This window comes from Megascapheus bottae, chromosome 36 (genome assembly GCF_031878675.1).
Source record: "Megascapheus bottae isolate mThoBot1 chromosome 36, mThoBot2.hap1, whole genome shotgun sequence".
In the NCBI taxonomy this organism is placed as follows: domain Eukaryota; kingdom Metazoa; phylum Chordata; class Mammalia; order Rodentia; family Geomyidae; genus Megascapheus; species Megascapheus bottae.
The window spans coordinates 1,541,457-1,563,538 of NC_143544.1; the positions used below are offsets into that span (position 1 = coordinate 1,541,457).

Genomic DNA, 22,082 nt, shown 5'->3' on the forward strand with positions numbered 1-22,082 from the left:
TGGTATGTCCCCTGGGAAGGAGAGTAAAAATAAAGTCAGAATCCAGGAAGGACAGGACCCTGAGGCTACCATCACGATGTGCCCTGACCTTGGCTCCAAGCCGAGGTCTCTCTGCAGTGGTGATGGAGGGTGCTGCCCATCCCCCTATCTAACAGGTGCACCCCCATCTCCCCTAGCCTTGCTGGTCTATGGGTGGCTGATATGAACTGGCAATCTCCACAGCTCACACTGGCCAGGAGGCACAGAGTTGCTTGGTGCTCAGTGGTGATTGCGCTGCAGACAGAAAGATCTTTAGCAAGGGCAGATCAGAGGCAGAATGCCTCATCCCAGGCCTCCCCAGGGCCTGACGCTCCACACCTGCTTCCCCGTGCAACCTCAAGCACACCACCTCCTCCCCTGCCCAGCCCTGCATCAGCACCACCCAGGGCTGACACACACACACACACACACACACACACACACACACACACACACACAAAAACATCAGGCATCAGCCTGAGGGCCCACTCACTGGGTCTGGGATGTGGTCTGGTCACAGGCCATGTAACCCCAGTGATGCAGACCCAGCCAGGGTGGGAAATGAGGAGCAAGGAAGCTGGGTGGCGCTGTCCTTAGTGCTAGCCAGTGGTCACAATGTCACCCAAATCGGGTGAGGATCCTGCTTGGAGAAGAGGTATACTCTGAGAATTCAGAAAAAACACTGCCACCTTCTGCCCTGCTCAGATGCTGGCATGAAACCCTTAGAGCTGGGCACTGATGCCCAACCTACTAGAAAGGGAAAACTATTCCATTTGCTTGTTTCTGGAATACAAACTATCCCTAGAACAAAGGCCAAGAGTGACTGTTACCGTCTCATCCCCTAACTGCAGCACCAGGGAAATGCCCCAGGCAGCAGGAATCACTGTTCATGCAGAGGCACCTGTCCACACAGCTTTCTGCGGGGGATGGGGTGACCAGCAGAGGCCCAGGGAGATGCGAGAAGCAGAATGCCAGCGCATCTTTTCAGATGCCCCCAAAGATTTATGCACCTGTCCAGCAGGAAAGACGGGTCCATTGCCCAGCATGCACAGACTCTCTGCTGCCGGGAGCAGAAGTCACGGCAGGATGACGGTCCCTGCCAGCTTCTGAAACCACGCCGCCGCCGCCGCTCTGCTGTGACCTGCGCCTCCAGGAGGAGCTGGGGAACTCCACTGTAGTGGATAAAACCAGTTTTAAAAGAATGTAGCCACAGAGATTCTATGCTGTGTAATTCTAATCGAAACTTCCTCTCGACAGGCAGGGGCCATGTAGTGTCACAGGCACAGAAGTGGGGAAAGGTGCCCAGGAAGATACCCAAGGCATCCCTCACCAAACAGCAGCCCAACAAGCTCTATGTCTGCCAGAGAGGTGGGGGAGGGACAGGAGACACTAACCAGTCATGCAGAGACTATCAGCAAGTTGATGAAGCAGAATGCCAAGTGGCCAAGTGAATAAATTGCAGAAAATCTAATGATGTAAGGAATACAAGTCTGGAAAGGATGAATAAAGCATGGGATCATTTATGGGCAGCCATAAAAAGAAAACTCTCTCATAACCCTCATAATAAAAGCAGGAAGCCGTGACAGGGAGGAAAACAGGACAGTTTTCCAAGAGGTCCCTCTGAGCCGAGGGACAAGGAGAATTCAGTTTTATTTAGGATGTCTAATTTCTAAACAATAACATTTACTAAATCGGATGTGACTGGTGCTTGTGCATCACATTTCTTCCATTACTTGAAAACATGTCCTCTGTTTTCCAGAGTTCAGAGGCAAGTGTGGTATCGTGAACAGGGGCGAATGTGGGGGACATGCAAGGCTTGAAAGGACCTCATGGCTGGCTGCCGGGCATTCAGGGTGGTGCCTGCAGAACCGGAATGCACACAAAGTGCCCCTTTGGCAAATCTGCCCACAGATCTGCAGAGGACGGGGCTACAGCCCACAGAAGACTTATACAATGATACTAGAACAGCACAAGTCACCTCTGTGCCAAACCACAGGTTGTCCAAACATCCGCCAAAACAGAGATATTCAATTGCCTATTTAGACAGTGGGATATTCCAAAGTGATGACCCAGAGCCAGCAATGGCCTTGCAGCAGCCTGGACAAATCCCTCATGTGCCACAGCACAAGAGCCATGCTCTGGGATTCCCTTTCCATAGACAGGATAGTGGTTTCTGGGGGAGTGGCAGGAAGAGGCTCTAGGTCGGCTTGCATGGATGTGTCAATTATGGAAGATTCTATGCATCTGTGCCTTACGACTGGAGGAATACAACACCTCCATTTCAATGTAACAACCCACCCGTCTCCCCCTGCTCATTCCCCACACCACCACAAGGTGAGGAATAAATTGACACAGGGCCAGGAGAAAAGGGAAGAAACAAGAACTACCACTAAATGGATTGAGAAAATGTGGTATCTGTGGACAATGGCAACAAAGAGTAAAATTACATTGTTTCCAGGGAAATGGACAGACTTGGAAAATATCACATTAAGTGAAGAAAGCCTGGTCCAGAAGGACAAAGCTTGCATGTTGCCTCTCATATGTGGACACTAGGCATAAAAGACAAACATATATGCATACACACAGGGTCAACCTGATTAAAACTTATTGTTGAATGAAAGAACATCAGGCAGTTCAAATGCATCTGGACTAAGGTATGGGGCCTAGTGGACAAACTGAGAGACAAACTGAGAGGAGGGAGGAGGGGAAATGGCAGAGAGGTAACTCTGATCAGGATATATCGTCAACAGGAATGGATGTGTGAAGAGGAAACTCCCTACAAAGAAAACACACACAAAAGAATCAAGTGTTCATAAATGCCATGAATTACCATGAATTACAGAACACGAGCCACCAAAGTGGCGAGGTTTCCATGGAAGACACCTGTCTTCCATGCTGGCACGTGTGGGCTTGAGACATGGCAGGTGAGCATCACCAGGTGAGCCGACTTCTCAAGGTGACTTTTCAAGGTCACACTATCAGTGTGTGCCAGGCCAGTGGGACTTAATAGCCCAAGCTCTCAGCCAGTGGGTCACATGGCTTAAAAGCTACCATGGCTTCTGAGGAAGACAAAGAGCTCTGAACCCCAGAAAGGTGGGATCAGGGAAATAGTTCAAATGCCAGCCACATGGGAGAGCATATGCATTTGTTCCAACATGCTAAAGATGAACGCAGACTGCAATACACAGTCCTCGGATGTTAATGGGACACTGGAGGGAAAGGCAGCAATTATTTTCAATTACTCACGAAAAGAGTAAGAGCCAAAAAGGACCCTTCTATGCTGCGATTTTCATCAGCCATCCAGAATCGGGCGGAAAAGCAGCAGACAGAACACAGGGTAAGCGCATTCAAAAGGCCATGAGAGCTGGAGGGGGAGATGAATAATGAGATACACACACCCGGCAGCCCCGGAGATGTTGTGGGCAACATTCAATGCCCAGCAGAGGGTCAAGGATCTTATAATTTGTGCCAGCAACAAAACCAGAGGGTTCTGCACAGGCATGGGCTCTCAAGCTCAGCCTGGCTGAGCCAAACAGAGGAACAGGCCATTGCGCTTGGTTGACTGGGTAAGTCAGGGGCTAGATGCATCCAAAGACTTCTCTCTGTCATCAAGCATGGCAAAAGACCCAGTAAGTTCTACTGAGTTTCTGGGGGAGAGAACAGGAAGTCAGGAGCTGGGATAAGTGTGAGAGTGGAAGCAGCGGAGGGAAGGCTGCCTAGAGGAGGCATTAGGTCTTATGGATAGTGGGACCCGCCAGGTCTGTGACAGAGGATTAAGCAGGGGTCTTGTGAGCTCCATGTCATGTACCACATGACAAGAACAGAGCGGCAATTCAGTTCTATTTGCCTTATAAATGCCCGTGGTTTTCACTGGGTTTTAAGTTGAAATTATAGAACTGTCTTCCCCAGAAACCCCATTTACCAAATACCTGCACATCCACCTGCCCCTTGTCTGCACTCATGCATTTCCTGTGAGCTGAGCTGAGCAAATGTCTACAAAATGTCTTCAAGGCTTCCACTGCATTAGGGAAGCGCCCCGTGTGGTGTCTGTCTCTTCATCTTACTAGTGGTGTGCCAAAGTAGACCAAGGTTGGGTTTACAGCTTCACCATTTTGGGGTGGGGGGAAGCTGTCTCCCCCAGAAGTGAGGCATGGACTGCAAAAGGCTGTGGCTCCACACAGACCTGCTGTCAGCGACTGTGCACTCTTGATTTCCATGTCTGGGGTACACAGATGCATCTTTCCTGCCAAGCAGCAGGGCAGAGCTGTGGCTCTGGCAGAGTTTGGCCGATTTCTGGCTCTAGTACATTGCAAGCTCCCCGGCCTTGGTGGGTGCTTGTTGCTCCTGAGTCTGAGTTTCCTGGTGACATCACCAGAGCTGCATGAAGTGATCTGAGCATGAAGCCCCCCCGTGTGCCTGACAAGCCTGGCACAAGCTGTGAGGGATCTCTGCCCCCTCGTGCCCTGTATGGGCCTAGAGCCCCAGCACAATCAGGAATGAGAAGTTGGGAGGCAGGCTTCCCCACCTCACCTCAGCCCTGCATGGCAGCACTTTAATTAACAAACCCAAACTCGGCACTTACCACGTGCCAGACACTGTTGAAAAGGTTTTACAAATATCATCACCTCTAACTGCCACACACACACAAAAAAACCCCCACTGCAAATGCCAAGAGCATTCCTGTAGCACAGAGAGGTCAAGTTACAAGTCCAAAGCCACACAACTAGCGAAGCCACAGGAATCTTTTTCTCATCCCCTCCTGCATCCTTTTCCTTCTTTTCTCTCCTCTCTCCTTCCTTGCTGTCTTCCCTCCTCCCCTCCTTCCTCCTTGTCTCTTATAGCCTCTGACCCACGAAGTCCTCTGAATGAACACATGCATGAACTAGCGAGCTCACGAGTGACTGGCTATCTTCTCGGCTTAGCATGACTGAGGAAGATTCTAGAAGTCTACAGCAGACACAAGGGCAGCATGTCTGGCTCCATAAATGGCCCCCAAGCACATGGGCTGCTACGCAGGGAGAGGCCTGAGCCAGCTTTGTTGCCATCTGCTTCCCCCAGTACTGAAGTCCACTGAGATGTGCCTCGAGCAAGGCTGGCTCACCTATACCTGTCCTCCGAGGGCCTATGGCTGGGCTCCACTTCTAGTGGCTGAGGGCTTGGGCCTCAACTGACTTGCCTGGGCCAGACAACCACTTTGACACAGATGGCTTTGGATAAGGCATTTTCACCCCACACCTGTTTCCACATTTCAAAGGGGTAAGAGCTCTGCCCGGTAAGATAAGAGGCATGCAGCAGGCAGAGTGATACTGCCCACAACATACCTGGGCCCTCCTCCTCAGCAGCTGGAGCCTCTTACCTTGCCTGGTAAAGGGATTCTTTCTAAGGTGATTAAACTAAGGGCCCTCAGATAAGGAGGCCACCCAGAGTCACCTAATCATACACCCTGCTGTGATTGCACAGGAATCCTATGGAGAGCTGAAGGCTACTCTAGAGACGAGGTGGGACCTCATGCCACGGGAGCTGATTTCCAACCCGCCCCCCAAAGCCTGTGAGAGAAACACGGGTGCTGCTGGTGCTGTGGTCAGAACATCTGGCCTCAGCTCTAGGTAGTGGAGGGTGCTGCTGTGAGCCATGGCCTTGTGGGTATTTGCTTTTGCAGCTGTACTAATCAGGTTGGTGGGGGGGGGTGTTTGCTGCTGTGCCTGCTTGCTCCCTCTTGTACCATGCCTTCCTCACCAGTACCAGAAGCCCAGCTTGGCCAGCCCTGACCCCGATGCCCTCCTCTGCCCATGGGACCCCCACCCCCACCCTGCTACGCTGTGGGGGAGGGAGCAAGAGGAACTTTCCACAGCTCAGCCAGCACCAGTTGGATCCGGCACCACACATGGGTGGATGTGTTTTTAATGAGGATTTTAATGCATAATTTCTCCAACAAGTTGAATTATCTGCAGCTCTGGGGAAACGATTTGCCTTGCCTTAATGCCAAATGAACTTTCCCAGAGCAAATCTATTATTGCAGGAACGAAAGATGGTCTTCTCAATTCTCATTTGCTCACTAAGCAATAATGGAGATTTTCAGTAACACTACCCAAAATGTGCCTTTAACGAAGCCCTCATGCCTGCAGAGAGTTCTTAGACAGGGAGCCTGAGGGCAGCCCTGCAGTCCATCTGAGGTCACCTTTCCTGTCACCAGAGCTTTCTTGGCTTCTTGCCCAGTCTGCAAAAGGCCATCAAAAAGGAGGAAGAGATATGTCCCCAGTCACTGGAAATCCCTCTGCTCCATATGTCATGTCCCTCTCCCAGGAGCTGAGGCAGGGTAGCGCAGGGCAGGTTCAGACTGTTTTCTGCCCCCAACGCTGCTCCACAGTAGAGACTTATCATACCAGAAAATACAAGGTAATGGTTTCAGCCCATGCTTTCTGCTGGGAAGAAAATGAAGGCAGAGGTCTGGGTGGGAGGGTCACTGAAGGGACACCAGGGCTCAGGAAAGGCCTCTGAGGACAGAAAACCTGAGCCATGTCCTGCCAAGCTGGAGGCTCTGGTATAAAGATCCAAGCCGGGAGAAAGGCAGGTGCAAGAGCCCCGAGGAGGGTACATTGTGGAGCTGAAGAAGGGCAGTATGGCTGGGGAGAGGGGAAGGCATAAGGCCAAGGGATGAGGTGTGGGGATAAATCAGGGACAGCTCCCAGGACACCATGCCATGGGTTTTAGTCCCCAGAGACATAATCTGATTGAAAGAGTGAGTGGGTAAAGCCTGCTCTGGCCTCAGCCATGTCACGTGGCCTGCTTTGGATCTGTCACATGCCACCATCTAAGGGGCCCTCTGTCACCACCATGGCAGCACATGGTGAGGAAGCCTTTTAGCAGCCTGGGTGCCATTGTGATGGGCAGAGCTTCGGCCAGCCCACCCTGAGTGTGCAAATGACTCCAAAGTACCTCTTTCTGGCTTAGGTCCCCCAAGACTGGGAGCATTCGCTACCTGGTTGGTCCCTCCAAGAGTCCTGAGTGACAGTCCCATGGCTGCGATACGTAGGCGTCCGTGAGTAACTTCTCATATGGGGTGTGTACCCAGTCCTGCTCTAGCCTGGAGGTACACGTGAAGAGCATGAAGCAGGCCGTGGGTGGCTGGCTGCAGCTGGCAGAGCTGAGGACGTGTGTATCTAGCTGGGGATGCAGCTCGATGGCGAAGCATCTGCTTAACACACTCAGCTCTCGATTCCCTCATCACCACGGAACATAGGCAGAGGAGGGCAGTGGCTCACACCTATAATCCTAGCCACTCGGGAGGATGAGAGCTGGAGGGTCACAGCTGAAACCAGCTTGGGCAGAGAAGCCAAGATCCCATCCGAAAAAGAAAACAGGCCTGGAGAAGTGGCTCACAGCCCTGAGATCAACCCCAGTGCAGAAAAACGACGTGACAGAGAATGTGTGCACTCAGCCTCCAGGGGAGGTGGAAGCTGTGCCAGGCACACGTACAGCCAGCACGGGAAGAGTGACCCTTCTCCACACAGCCCCAACTTCTCCCTTGTTCCGAGAAAAGTCAGGACTCTGCCTCTTCCACCCAAGACCTTGCAGACAAGCTGTTTAACATTCCCACACTTGACTCTGAGTTGGACTCTCTATCTTATGGTACTCTCGATTCATCTCGAAAGCATGGAACCCCTCTTTGCACAGGCCTCTCCTCCATGGAGACAGAGTGCGGCACTCTGGTTGTTAAAGCTTCCAGGGTGGGGAGAGGGCAGATGGCATAGATACCGTTCCACACGCAGCCAGGGGAGAAGAATGCCAGCCAACTACAGCAGATGACTGAATGGGCCCATACCAGGCGCAGAGTGGGGTCTGACTTCTCCAGTCCTGGCCCAGCCCCTTGTAACAAATGCCTGCAGACCAAAGAATAGTAGCCCAAAAGAAAGCACGCAGAGCTAGCACCCCAGTCCTCCTTCCTTGGGTAGCTGAATGAATACTGGGGGACATAACATCTCCACCATAATGGGAGTGACCGTAAGGCAGAAGAAAATCTTCTGAGGAAGTTGTGCAAATAAGCAGAAATCATACAATCAGAGTTGAGCACTAGGGGGCTGGCAGCCAGGTATAAAAGAGGAAGTGGGCCTGTGAATCTGCCATGGTGCATCCACAGGAGAAGGGCGGGGGTGTGCACCCCCCCACTGGGGCAGATCGAGTCCACGGCCCCAACGCCCGCATCCCTGCCCTAGAGAGTTGAGGGGCCCACACCAACGAGGGAGAGCCAGGCAAGGGCTCATAGCTGTTCTCCACTCTCTTATTTCCACCAAATTCTCTGCAAACAACACAACTCTTTCAACAAGTGACAGAAAGCAGCGATGACCTGCCCGCGCGTGGCAGTGGCGATGGGCTGGCTGCCCGGTGGAGGCCGTACCTTATTCCCGATGGCCTTCTTGGGTGGGAAGGTGTAGGCCCGCACCTGGGGGAACGTGCTCTGTAGCCTGTGGTGCAAGCTCCGGAACTCCGTGTACCGCCGGTAGACATTCCACTCGTCGTCCTTTATCCGGATGTACACCTGCCAGCAAAGGAACAGGCAAGACGATGAGAGCTCCTTAAAACTATCTCCCAAAGCAGCGTGGTCTGGGCAGGGCCCCTCCCGTGGAAAGCAGGGGCCACTACTGTCTTATGCTCCGCAGAAGGCCATACCCCTGGCCCAGACTCAGCACAACTGACTGAAAGATGACCAGGCAAGCGACAGGTACTTCAGGGTGGACGCCACTGTCCCACGCAGCCGCAGTGCAGGGGTGTGTCTTCATGCTGGTTTCTTTGCTTCTAACATGTACAACAGAGCGCCAGCACCTCTCTCCACACAAGGCTCAGGCAGGGTTCAGGGGTGTAAACAATGCTGCCAGGCCTGGGGTCACAGACCACCACATCAAAGAGGGGGAGTTCAATTCGGGACAAGAAAGGTACCAGGGTTGAGATCTGCCCTGGGGACAGAGGGCCACATCCACACAGATGAGGCACAGTGAGGCATAAATCCTCTTTAATCACACTTGGATTTTCGTCTGTAATTTGAGGCTAGTTCACCAGCCTTCCTGTGTCCTGGCGTGTCCAGCTCACGGAGCAGAGGGTGTGGGAGAGACGGAGATGGAGGATGGCCCAGGGCTGACATCCACAGTGACACGTGGCTACTGTACTTTATAAACAGGAATTGTCAACACACATTTTAAAATCTTTCCAACCAAAGACTTAGAAAAAATCATAGTAAGTGAAGTAAGCCAGACTCAAAGGAACACAGAATCAATGGTTTCCCTCATTTGTCATAATCAGTAGAAACCTTGGGCTCTCCTAGCAGAGATCTGCAATAGAGCAAAACCTAGAGACATTAGGCCAAATAGTATGACACTAAATGAAAGGACCTCCAGGATAAGGAAACAAAAGCCATATAATGAGTGATTGTTGTCCTTAATGTACTATGTTATCTCTCATGTCTTTTGCTATTCCTTGGTTATCTCATATTGTTACAATATTTCACCTTGTTATCTGATATATTTTATATGTGCTTAATTGGTTATTTGAAATTGGATAGGGAAGGGGGAAATCAAGATGAGTGGGGGGGGGGAATGGGGACCATGTCATGAGAAAGGCTATCAATGTTTGTGAAGTAATTCACCTTCTATCTGGTGAATATAACTTAAGCCTTCTATTAATTACAATAAAAAATATTTTTACAGAAAAAAAATCTTTCTAACCATGAAACAGATGCCTCTAATGTTCATGCTAAGTTCTGCCTCTATTGGAAAACCACCTACTAAACACACAAATTAAAACCCTTAAATTCTTACGTTGAAAATTCAAGCTCAACAACACGCAGGAAGGTCACCTGCCTGTGGAATCTTAGCTCTCATGAAAAGGTCAAAATGGGTAACTTCTAGAATGAAGTTGTTGCAAGTCCTGAACTGACCAAACCAGGGACGCCTTGTCTGAATGTCACCAGCGAAAATATGGGCGGATATATGTTTCAAGTGTGGTCTCCAGCCCAGCAGCCATCTGGAGTCTAATGAACGATGGCAGAAAAGACAAACCAAGCTTTTGTGCAGGAACTGGACTCCATCCAGAAGGGTGTGGGGATCTCAGACACCACATGGCCTGAGCAACATGAGACAGGGCAGCAGAGCTCAATGACAGCAGGTGACAGTCACCTATTTACTGTCCACCTCCCCTCAGTATTGCTGGGGATGATGATGTGCTCACCATAAACGAAACAAGGCAAGAAGTCATTTTTTTCTATGTATGTGGTACCGAGGAATTGAACCCGGGTCTTCGTGCATGCTAGGCAAGCACTCTACCACTAGGCCAAACTCCCAGCTTTTTAAGAAGTCATTTTTGAGACAGTCTTGCTGGTACATAGAGTCAAGAAGGTCTGTGAGGTGCAGCAGGAAGAAGAATGCCCAGGACCAGACAAAACTGATAACAAGAGACATCAATTCCAAACTCCAATAAAACAAAAATGCCCTCCACACTTTCAACGGTCGCCACTGATAAAGCACCTACTATGCACAGAGAATCCAGCCATTGTCACGGTAACCCAGGCAGGGGCACTGCAATGAAGGCTCAGGTCGTGTGACAGTAGAATGGCCCCTTTTCTGTCAAGCCCTCCCTTCAAGCTAATCTTAATGGGGTGCCCTTGAAATGGCAGGGTTCAGGACCAGTTGATCCGCAATCACAATGCTTTCAGCGTCCCACACTGTGGAAAGCGGCATTGCAATTGACGTCACACTTGACCACATCGTGGATTTATTTCACTGAAGAATTAAAGGGGCTCAGGCTCAGAACTGCCAGGGTTATTTATTTATCTGAAGAATTTCCCCCTTCCAAATTATGTTTGATTAGACCCAATTCTCTCCACTTAGGCTATAAAGATAATTCCTTGGAGGGATAAAGAGAATCAACTCCTTTACCACAACCGAGTTCCCTTTTAAATGGAGCAATAAAAATCTACTCGAAGTCTAATCTTCTTGATTCAGCAAAAGGGAAGTTAAATAGGAGGATGGGAAGGTATTAGCTGCAAGCAGGGTCAGGCAGAGTCTGTATTTTCTTCTAAGACCAAGTTCACATGTAGAGATTTCCTTCCTACTGGGAAGAGCTGCCAAAGTAATATCTGTAATGATAGGAGACAGCAGAGAGAATGAGAGGGAGGTGAAAACTCAGCCCAGGGATTAGAGGTGTGGCTCAGGTGGTAGAGTGCCTGCGGATGAGTGTGAAGTGTAAGAGAGAAAGTCTAAATCCCAGTTTCAGACTAAAAATAATAATAATAATAATTCGGTCCTTCAATGAGGGGCCTGGCCTGACAGGGCCTTGAAGGGAACACCTGGGGCCTCCCCCAGGCCAGCTGCCTCACCTATCCACAGCGATCCTCTGCTGGGCTGCACATTCTACTTCTCTCACCTGCCGCGTATGTGGAGCTGCGGTGCCTGGCTCCTTCCTCGATGCTGTGTTTGTGAGGCACATCTTGTCACTTGTGCCTTGTCACAGCTGCACAGTACTCCACTGGGCTAACTCACTAGGGCACTGAGGATGGTTCCACCAGGGCCACTATGGAAAGTCATATCTGTAGCATTTGCACTCATTTTTTGAGGGGATCACAGACTTACACCCCGGGGCCACTAGGGAGGCAACGGCAGGATGTCTTCATGACTTTGGAAGAGGCCAGGGTCCTGCCAGGGACACAGAGGAAAAGGGAGGGACCTTCTAGGTGTGAACTGGACCTCCACCTGAGCAGTATCACAGGAATGCAGACATAAGTAGAAATTAGCTGCACTTAAGAGGCAAGTATCCCTGGTAGTTATGTTAATCTGGAATTGAAAAGTCATTCTCCCATCCTCGGGAGAATGAGTTCCCATCCTGACTCATGGGCCTGGGCTGTCTGATCTAGACTTGGCAGGGCCAGACACGGTGCCCAGGGCTCTGCAGGAAGTACCATACTTGACAACCACGCAGTGAGATATGGGTGATGTGAGGGAGGGGCCAGTCTCACTGGTCCAGGTCTGGCTCCATAAGCAATGGCAGCTGTTAATACTGCAACCCCATCACCTCCATCATCCACTGCCTTTGTGTACATGAACCTCCCTATTACAGAATTAGGGCTAATTATAGGATGTGCAATCACGAAATTAAAGCAGGTAATTACCATGCCTAATTAATTGTCAAATGCAAGGCGGGCAAGGAACGTAAACATGAGGCAAGAGTGGGGACTGTAGCTCAGCACACCCAACCCTAAGGCGCAATCTGGCTTCCCCCTCTTGGGAGGATTTCTGAGCACCAAGACAGAACTTGGGGGTACAAGCTGGGTGCCCCTCAGTGCCAAGTGCAAGCCTCTGGGGCATTTATATAGTCCTGACACATGAACACCGGGACCTGGACCAAAGAGCTATTTTAGGAGGAGGACTTCATAGGAGATACTTGATAACCACCATAAATATCTGTAAGGATCAGACCTCACAGAGGAGACCGACCGCACAGACACAGGACACACAAACACACACACTCATATACCATAGGTTTAGAGCCAAAACATCGGGGTGCTCAGCTACAACACCCGCGCCAAGCCCCTCCTTTTCCACTTTCCACTTTGCGGATCCCCTCAGAGCTGTATGCTTCCGCATTTAGGAACAAACACGGAAACGCAAGTATGGCCATGGATTTCTGGGACTTAGAGACAATAACATACTAATCTAGTCATACAGTTTGTGTGCTAAGCTTTTACCTAAAGTTGTCCCCAAAGCCTTGTAATTTTATAGGCCTTAAAAAAGAGTCACAGAGCAACGAAGAGATGTGTTGAGGAGGGGCCAGCAGAGACCCAGAACTGGCCTGCTGTGGATGTAGACACATAGCTTCATTCTTCCTCCTCCTCTTCCCCATGGAGCGAAATGCAGCTGACCAAACCTTGCAGGGCGCCCACCCCTTTGTGAGGTCTGGTAAGGGCAAAGACAAAGATTCTCTAAAAAAACTGGCTTTGGGTTCCCGATTCATTTTGTTTCCTTAATAGCCAAAGACTGAAATGATTTGTGTTTTGGTTCGTGGCCCGTGTTAATGTACCCCAGCTAAACTTTTCTTTTAATGAAATGGCTTCATGTGTTATTAACTATAAGTGTCCTCGGAGCTTGAACAGAATGTCCAAGTTATTGCATGCCTATGCTGATGCAGAGATATTACTGTGGCCAAATACCAAGAAGAAGACGAACAACTTAGCCAAAGAAAAATGACTTATCGGTTCACTGGGTTATGTCAATGAGGCAGACAGAGGAAACGCCATTTACTAAAAATTACCACATATACCATGAGCCTTTTAAAGAAAGGATGCAGAGAAGAGGCAGACAAGCACATGCTTGTCTCAGTGAGAACAGCAGTACACAGCTCTGCCCGTTCTGCTCCAGCCAGAGCTCTGCTGGACATTCAATCTCCAGAGTCTCAAAGCAGCATGGTCAATGACCCCCAAGCCCATCCCCTCCCACCTGACTGCTCACATCTCATCTGGTCATCATGAAAGGCAGACACTAGATTCAGGAACTCCTCCAAACCCTACTCAAATCAGCTCCCTCTCCTCCATCGCCTCTGTCCCCTCCTCGGGGTCACCTCCTCGGGGTCACCTCTAATAGCCTCTTCTGAACCAAGCTCAGGCTGCTTAATGAACACAACTAGGTGTGGTCGCTTCTCTCCTAGGAGACTGCTCAGCCAGGAAGACTCTGGGCTAGACGCAAATAATCTCATAGTTTCAAACGGAGAAAGGACCAGAGGAAAGGCATACAGTGCCTTCTGGGGGAGGCCTGTGAAGGCAGGAAGTTGGCTGAGCAGGGATGTTTGATCTGAAATAAAAAGAAGACAAAAGCAGGAATAGATAAAGACTGTCTGGCATGTGCCAGGCTGGGAATGTGTCTTAAGTGGTAGAACACTTGTGAGGCTAAAGTTCAAACCCCAGTATCACAAAAATAAATAAAAAAAAAAACAAAGAGAAAGCATAGGATAGCTGTCATTTAAAACAAAGAGACAATGTCCAAGAGTAAACTAAGCCGTGAAACTCGGAGCTGAGCCTGCTCACAGGGAGTGGAGCAGGTCCTGGGTCCTGGATGTGTGAGATAATGATTCCATGCCTGCCTGAGCTTTTCCAACCTGAAAAAAAGGAACAGAACCCCTCCTGGAAGGTCTGGTGCTGTAAGTCATTTTTAGCTCCTGTGACAGATGGGAGGTGACTGTCCCCTGCAGCCCAGAGCCAACAAAACCTGGATATAGTTGCTGGTGTGCCAGGGGAGTTTCTGCCTGCTGCACAGAGTTGAGGAAGGGGGGCTGTGGAGAGGGCTCACTGTCTAACTACGTACCTCACTCAGACACACAGAAGGACAGACAGATATACAGACAGACAAAAATATGTCCAGTGGAGCTGATTGTTAGGCTGTAGTGAAGCACAAAGCCAGTACCAGGAAGGGTGCTACACGATGCAGTGAGAGGCCCATGGTGACCTCAGAGGCCACCTCTTATGAAGAGGAGCTGGCCAGGGTCAGGAAGTGAAATTAGGGCAAGCCAGGCAGGAGCTGCAGGAGCAGCTGGGAGATCTTTCCAAAGGTTCTACACAGCACGGTGGTGGCAGAATTCGTCCTGTGAGCAAACAATGCCCTCATCTCCAAAGATGCAGAAGAAACAGCTGCCCCAGAAATCAGGCTGAGGCTTTGCTAGATCGTGAGGAACTGCAGCACAGTCCTGTGCCTCCAAGATGTAGGCTGAGCAGTGAAGGGTTATACTGCCAAGCACTCTGTGTGAGCCAACAGACTGGGAGGAGGTTACCGCCCTCCCTCGGCCTCCCATCCCCGCTGGCCGTCCTTCACAGAATTCTAACTCCATTCCCTATGTAGCATAGCCGTGCCAGGCTCTGTTCCACCTCGCCACATCTACCTGGGGATCTGAATCCACAGAGAGCCATGAGCTTCTCTCGGGGAGAGAAAGTGTGCAGCGCCCCAATAGTTGGGCTCAGACTCTTGACTACCAGGAGGAAAAGCCAGGTCCCTGAGGCTCTGGATCAAGGGAAGCGTATGCAAGGATTCAAGGGCATCTCGGGAACAAGGGCAGGAAATGCCACTGGCCTCTTGAAGGGTTACACATGAACCAGAGGCCACCTCGAGTCAGGCAGCTCTGCCTCCTTCCTCCTGGGCACACACAGTGTTTGCTGCAGGCTGGTGTTCACCTTTAGAACTCACAGAGCAACACAACCCCCCTTCCCCACAGTGCCGCTGGAGTGACACCACACCAAGCCACTGTGAACACACTCAGCCCAGCCTCTGTCTCTGTGTATCTGCTGGTCCCTTCCCAGCTCTGAGCAGAGTTCAAGGCCCAGCCTGTGGGAGCTGATGTGGGTAATAGGCACAGGATGGAATTGGAGCAGATGAAACATCAGATAAGGACCACTCCCAAGCAGTCAAGATGCAAGATGCCCTTGGCAGCCTGATGCGAGTCAGGACAGGTTGTGCTTCTTGTGTGCAGTCACTCCTAAACCCTGCAGTCTCTCTGCAGTGGGAGGCATTCCCAGCTTGCCCTAGCAGAGGCCTGTCCCCACTGAATTATATGGGGAGACTTGAGTTTAATAATGCAAACCAATTTTTACAAAATGCCAACTTTGGTCCATCCAGGCTTAGGCCTGGAGCCTAGCTGATGTACGTGCAGAGGGGCTGGTGGCGCCTGAATATGTCACAGGGAACCCAAAACCAGTGGTACACCTGGTGTTACTTGGCCCAGAGCAAAGCAGATGTACCCTCCTCTCCCACAGCTGTGAGACTGGCATAGACTCTTTCATCTTCCTCTGTGAAAAGCACCATTTAAGGGTTTTTCAATAATTGTTTCAGAGTAATGAAAAACAAATTGAACAACAGACCCTGAGCTACACTGCATTCATCCTCAGCCCTCTCGGATGTCTATTTAAACGGGTGCATCAGTCACTGCCAACTTTCCCTTTCATCTCCCCACACAGCTGAACCTCACCAGTGTGTACAGGACAGTCATCAGTTCACAGCCCAGGGCCAGCTCACACCATACCACCAGGACACAGCCCAGGGCCAGCTCACACCATACCACCAGGACACAGCCCAGGGCCAGCTCACACCATGCCATCAGGACACAGCCCAGGACCAGCTCTCACCATGCCATCAGGACACAGCCCAGGACCAGCTCTCACCATGCCATCAGGACACAGCCCAGGGCCAGCTCTCACCATGCCATCAGGACACAGCCCAGGACCAGCTCTCACCATGCCACCAGGACACAGCCCAGTACCAGCTCTCACCATGCCATCAGGACACAGCCCAGGACCAGCTCTCACCATGCCACCAGGACACAGCCCAGGGCCAGCTCTCACCATGCCATCAGGACACAGCCCAGGACCAGCTCACACCATGCCACCAGGACACAGCCCAGGACCAGCTCACACCATGCCATCAGGACACAGCCCAGGACCAGCTCACACCATGCCACCAGGACACAGCCCAGAATCAGCTCACACCATGCCATCAGGACACAGCCCAGGGCCAGCTCACACCATGCCATCAGGACACAGCCCAGGGCCAGCTCACACCATGCCATCAGGACACAGCCCAGGACCAGCTCACACCATGCCACCAGGACACAGCCCAGGACCAGCTCACACCATGCCATCAGGACACAGCCCAGGACCAGCTCACACCATGCCACCAGGACACAGCCCAGGACCAGCTCACACCATGCCATCAGGACACAGCCCAGGACCAGCTCACACCATACCACCAGGACACAGCCCAGAATCAGCTCACACCATGCCATCAGGACACAGCCCAGGACCAGCTCACACCATGCCACCAGGACCCAGCCCAGAATCAGCTCACACCATGCCATCAGGACACAGCCCAGGACCAGCTCACACCATGCCATCAGGACACAGCCCAGGGCCAGCTCACACCATGCCATCAGGACACAGCCCAGGACCAGCTCACACCATGCCACCAGGACACAGCCCAGGACCAGCTCACACCATGCCATCAGGACACAGCCCAGGACCAGCTCACACCATGCCACCAGGACACAGCCCAGGACCAGCTCACACCATGCCATCAGGACACAGCCCAGGACCAGCTCACACCATACCACCAGGACACAGCCCAGAATCAGCTCTCACCATGCCATCAGGACACAGCCCAGGACCAGCTCACACCATGCCACCAGGACCCAGCCCAGAATCAGCTCACACCATGCCATCAGGACACAGCCCAGGACCAGCTCTCACCATGCCATCAGGACACAGCCCAGAATCAGCTCACACCATGCCATCAGGACACAGCCCAGGACCAGCTCTCACCATGCCATCAGGACACAGCCCAGGGCCAGCTCACACCATGCCATCAGGACACAGCCCAGGGCCAGCTCACACCATGCCATCAGGACACAGCCCAGGGCCAGCTCACACCATGCCATCAGGACACAGCCCAGGGCCAGCTCTCACCATGCCATCAGGACACAGCCCAGGGCCAGCTCACACCATACCACCAGGACACAGCCCAGGGCCAGCTCACACCATGCCATCAGGACACAGCCCAGGGCCAGCTCTCACCATGCCATCAGGACACAGCCCAGAATCAGCTCACACCATGCCATCAGGACACAGCCCAGGACCAGCTCACACCATGCCACCAGGACACAGCCCAGGACCAGCTCACACCATGCCATCAGGACACAGCTCAGGACCAGCTCTCACCATGCCATCAGGACACAGCCCAGGACCAGCTCTCACCATGCCATCAGGACACAGCCCAGGGCCAGCTCACACCATACCATCAGGACACAGCCCAGGGCCAGCTCACACCATGCCATCAGGACACAGCCCAGGACCAGCTCACACCATGCCATCAGGACACAGCCCAGGGCCAGCTCTCACCATGCCATCAGGACACAGCCCAGGGCCAGCTCTCACCATGCCATCAGGACACAGCCCAGGGCCAGTACATGATGGACCAACAAGTCCCTAATCAAGACTCTCTTTCTGAGCCTCAGTTCTAGCATCAAAGTTGTGCAATGGGGACACAGTTAGCACGAAAGACCACTTGATGAGGACAAGGAAGTAGGAAAAGGCCTGTGTGATAAACACACAGTGCCCGGAGAGAAGAGGTCAGAGGGACAAGGCCTCTAGTGTCTCACAGCCGACTCTGTCAGCTGGATTCCAGCACACTCACAAGGCTAAGGCTCAGGCCACCTGTCCTGTACACTGCTGGCAGGTGAGGGCCCAGGGTCCTTTGGTCTATGTGATCCTGAGTGCAAACACCAGCTACAACAATTGCTCTACAGTGCCTCCTTAAGTACACCACCCCCAACTCAAAACTCCAGTAAGCGTGTTATTGACATGCCTGTAATCCTAGCACAGAGAGGGGCAAGAAGATCATGAGTTTGAGGCATCTTGACTACCTAGGGGGACCCTGTGTCCAAAAAGTAAAACTAATAATAAAAGAATGACAGCAGAACTAAAGTTCTGAAAAACAAAAGGTTCTTACTAAAGGCAAAAGTTATTTGGCAAAAATAAAAAAATAGAAAACAAAACTCCAACTACAAGGAGGGCATCAACGAATATGACTCACTTTGCTTGGTGTCACTGTTCCTGTTTCTCTGTGAGACACTGATGTGTGACTGTGGGTGGGTGCCCTGGGCCTCTGCATCTCCACTTACTCCTGTCACACGTTGACTACAAACAAGGCCACATTAAAGCCACCAGCATAACCATGTTTATTGCAGCATTGTTTACCATAGCCAAGTTATGGAATCAACCCAGATGCCCCTCGTGTAAAGCAGACAAATGTATGTTGTACATATACACAATGAAATTCTATGCTTCCATTACAAAGAACGATATTTTCCCATTCATAAGGAAATGGAAAGGCTTAGAAAAAAATTAAATTAAGCAAATTAAGCCAAAGAAACATAGGCTGCACTGGGCGTGGTGGCTCATGCCTGTAATCCTAGCTACTCAGGAGGCTGAGATCTCAGGATTGCAGTTCAAAGCCAGCCCTGGCACTAAAGACCCTTAGACTCTTATCTCCAATTAACCACTAGAAAACCAGAAGTGGCACTGTGGCTCAAAGGGTAGGATGGTAACTTTGAGCTGCAGAGGTCAGGGACTGTACCCAGGCCCAGAGTTCAAGCCTCATGACTGACAGAAAAGACAAGAAAAGAAACATAGGTTGCATGTTTTCCCTCATTCATAATAATTAGAATGTGCCTATACATCCACAAGCAAAAACACTGGACGGTGAAAGACAAAAAAATTACACTTGGACAAGATAAACATTTATTCATTCACACAGTGAAACCAAAGGAGGATATTCATAGGAGAGGATCAAAAAAAGGCTCAATAGCTATGTGCCTATGATCATATAAAATGATAGTATCAAAATGGACTCTAAGGGGCCAGGAGCGTGGCCTAGTGGTGGCCTGCTCACCTAGCATGCTCAAAGTCCTGGGTTTGATTCCCCAGAACTACATATATAGAAAAAGATGGAAGTGGCACCGTGGCTCAAGTGGTAGAGTGCTAGCCTTGAGCAAAATATGTCCAAGGATAGTGCCCAGGCCCTGAGTTCAAGCCCCAAGACTGGCAAAAAAAAAAAAAAGGACCCTGAGAAGTGGAAACATAGGCTTTTTATTTTACTTTTGGTCTCCAACCTCCCCCCAACCCCCAATCCCAGTTGCTGTTTTTGACACTGTTCAAAAAGAAATGTAGTCATTATCTGACTTATGTAACTATAACCCCTGTCCATTACTTTTACAATAAATTTTTTAAACTAAGTTTTTTATAAGATTCTTAATTACACAAGAGAGGGTGATTATTACCAAGCTCAGAGCAACTTGACACCTAAGGGCAAGCACATTCTCGTCTCTCATCCTGGCTTCCCTGAGGAAAAAAGAGTGGAAGATACACTTTTTAAATTTCTTCTCTGCCCCCTTTTCTTATTTCCTTCCCCAGGCTACTGCAATATTGAATTGCCAGCACCGCTGTCATGGATTTTGCAGTTCCTTCTCAGAGGCAGAGTATGATTTTGAACTTGGGGCACGTAACTTGCTTTGGCCAATAGGCTGCCGGTTGTTACTGGCTAAGCAGAAGCTTGGAAAGCAATTGTACCGCTACTGTCACCTAGAGGACAGTCCCTAGTCAGCCTGTGGATCCATGAAGAATAAAGGACACGAATAGACCTCCACCAACTGTGGCCTAGGGCAAGCCAGCCACCAACATCTGCACCAGAACAGGTTTAAACCACTCACATTACCATGGCAACAGCTGACTAGTTACACTGGCTGGCCTAGGTGAATCTAGCTGCGTCTGTGACATGGTTCTATTGAACGTTTACAATGAGCTCACTGTTTTCACTGTCCTGGCTCCCCACACACCCACAAGGTTTATCGTCTGTCCTCACTGTGAGGGTCTTGCAGCACAAGCAATGGACAGATCCCTTCCCTGGCCTTCCCCACAGATAAAAGACTTTAAAGAACCTACTAGATGCAGAGAGTCAAATGGGGGTGGTCAGAAAGTTAACATGTGTGACAGAGGGAAAAAGAAGCAGGTACCCAAATCCAGACCCCAAGGAGGAAGGGACAAAGAGCACACAGAGGAGAGGAAGGCATTGACCCCTGCTAGCTCTCCTCTGGAACATTCTGTGAGAGCAGGTACACAGGTTGGCCTCCCTGCTGTCACCAACACCCACGGTGGGCACCCTACGTGTGCCAGGTCTATGCTGTGAGGGTGCTATGGAGAAGCTGCCTAGCCCTGCTCGGCAGAGGCCGAGACCCACTGGTCCTCAGATGGCCTGGGTGTGGAAGCCTGCAGGGTCAGAGCGAGGGGTACCAGCCTGCAGGGCCTCGGGCCACGCTGCTGTGTGATGTGCAGCAGAGGGTCAGCCCACAGGCTATGACACTGCCTACAGCTGGCTCCCTGGGGAAAGCTGCACTGCCACAGCTGCCCCATCCTATGGACGGTGGCTTGTGCACTGTCCACCACATGGACCAGTTTGTGAGGGTGACAAGTAGGGGTTCTCAGGAAGAAAGAGGACACCCCCCCCACACACACTCCAGGTCATCTCAAAGGCTTCCTGTCACACTGCGGCGTTAGCAAGAAACATACTAAGGGCTGACAGCAGTGAACATGTGACAGGCCTGCTCCTACTAAGGGCAGAAAGGAGAGCAGGGCACCTGCCATGTGCTGGGTGCTCCTAGCCCCGCCCCTGTGATGGGGGCGGGATGGGGGAGCACGAGCAAAGGCATCACATCAGCCAACACTGGAGTCCTTCAAGTCCTCACTTCCAGTCCTGGCCAGTACCTCACTTTGTCTGTCCAGGTCAGATATAAAGCCTAAGACTCAGCTCAGATGACAGCAGCTCCCCACAAAGGCCCCCACACCTAGCATAGGAGCCCCTCTGTACGCTGCCTTCCTGCTCTCTGCCATACCCAATCCCCAACTCACCCCCACTGGCCTAGGCCCCAGTTCTCTCTCCAAGACACAGGTAAGGGACAGGAAGTTTGGCCTAGTGGTAGCTTGCATGAAGCCCTAGGTTCCATTCCTCAGTGTACCACATACACAGAAAAAGCCCGAAGTGGTGCCATGGCTCAAGTGGTAGAGCACTAGCCTTGAGAAGGCCTAAGGACAGTGCTCAGGCCCTGAGTTCAAGCCCCAGGACTGGAAAAACAAACAAACAAACAAACAAGAGACACAGGTAAGTGTTCAGGGCTGTGGCTATGACCCATCCAGCACTGCAAGGGCACCTTGTAGACTCACCAAGGCTAGAGACAGTGAGGGCAAAGACAAAGAAAAAAGAGAAGAGCACAAAAGAAAAACAGGAACAGGAGCAAGGAGAAAGAAGACTGGCACATTCATTCTGTGAATGTGAAACAAGACAGGATTCCAGTAGCATGAGAGAGGAGGGGAGAAGGAAGGGAGAGCAAGGGAAAAAAACAGGGAGAGATAAAGGAGAGAAAGGTCGAGAGAGAGTGCAAGGGAGAGAAACAGAGGAAGAGGAAGGGGTGGAGGGGAGGGGGAGAGAGAGAGAGAGAGA

General features: G+C 51.1%; 1 protein-coding gene across 2 annotated transcripts in view; it reads right to left on the reverse strand.

The window, feature by feature from the left end:
* Positions 1-22,082, reverse strand: part of Snx29 (sorting nexin 29) — a 202,600-nt gene that overhangs the window by 9,073 nt on the left and 171,445 nt on the right. For both annotated transcript variants that reach the window (XM_090324654.1, XM_090324653.1), the window contains exon 19: positions 8,414-8,554. In XM_090324654.1, coding sequence (XP_090180780.1) covers positions 8,414-8,554 — 141 coding nt within the window. The remainder of the gene's footprint in view (positions 1-8,413; positions 8,555-22,082) is intronic.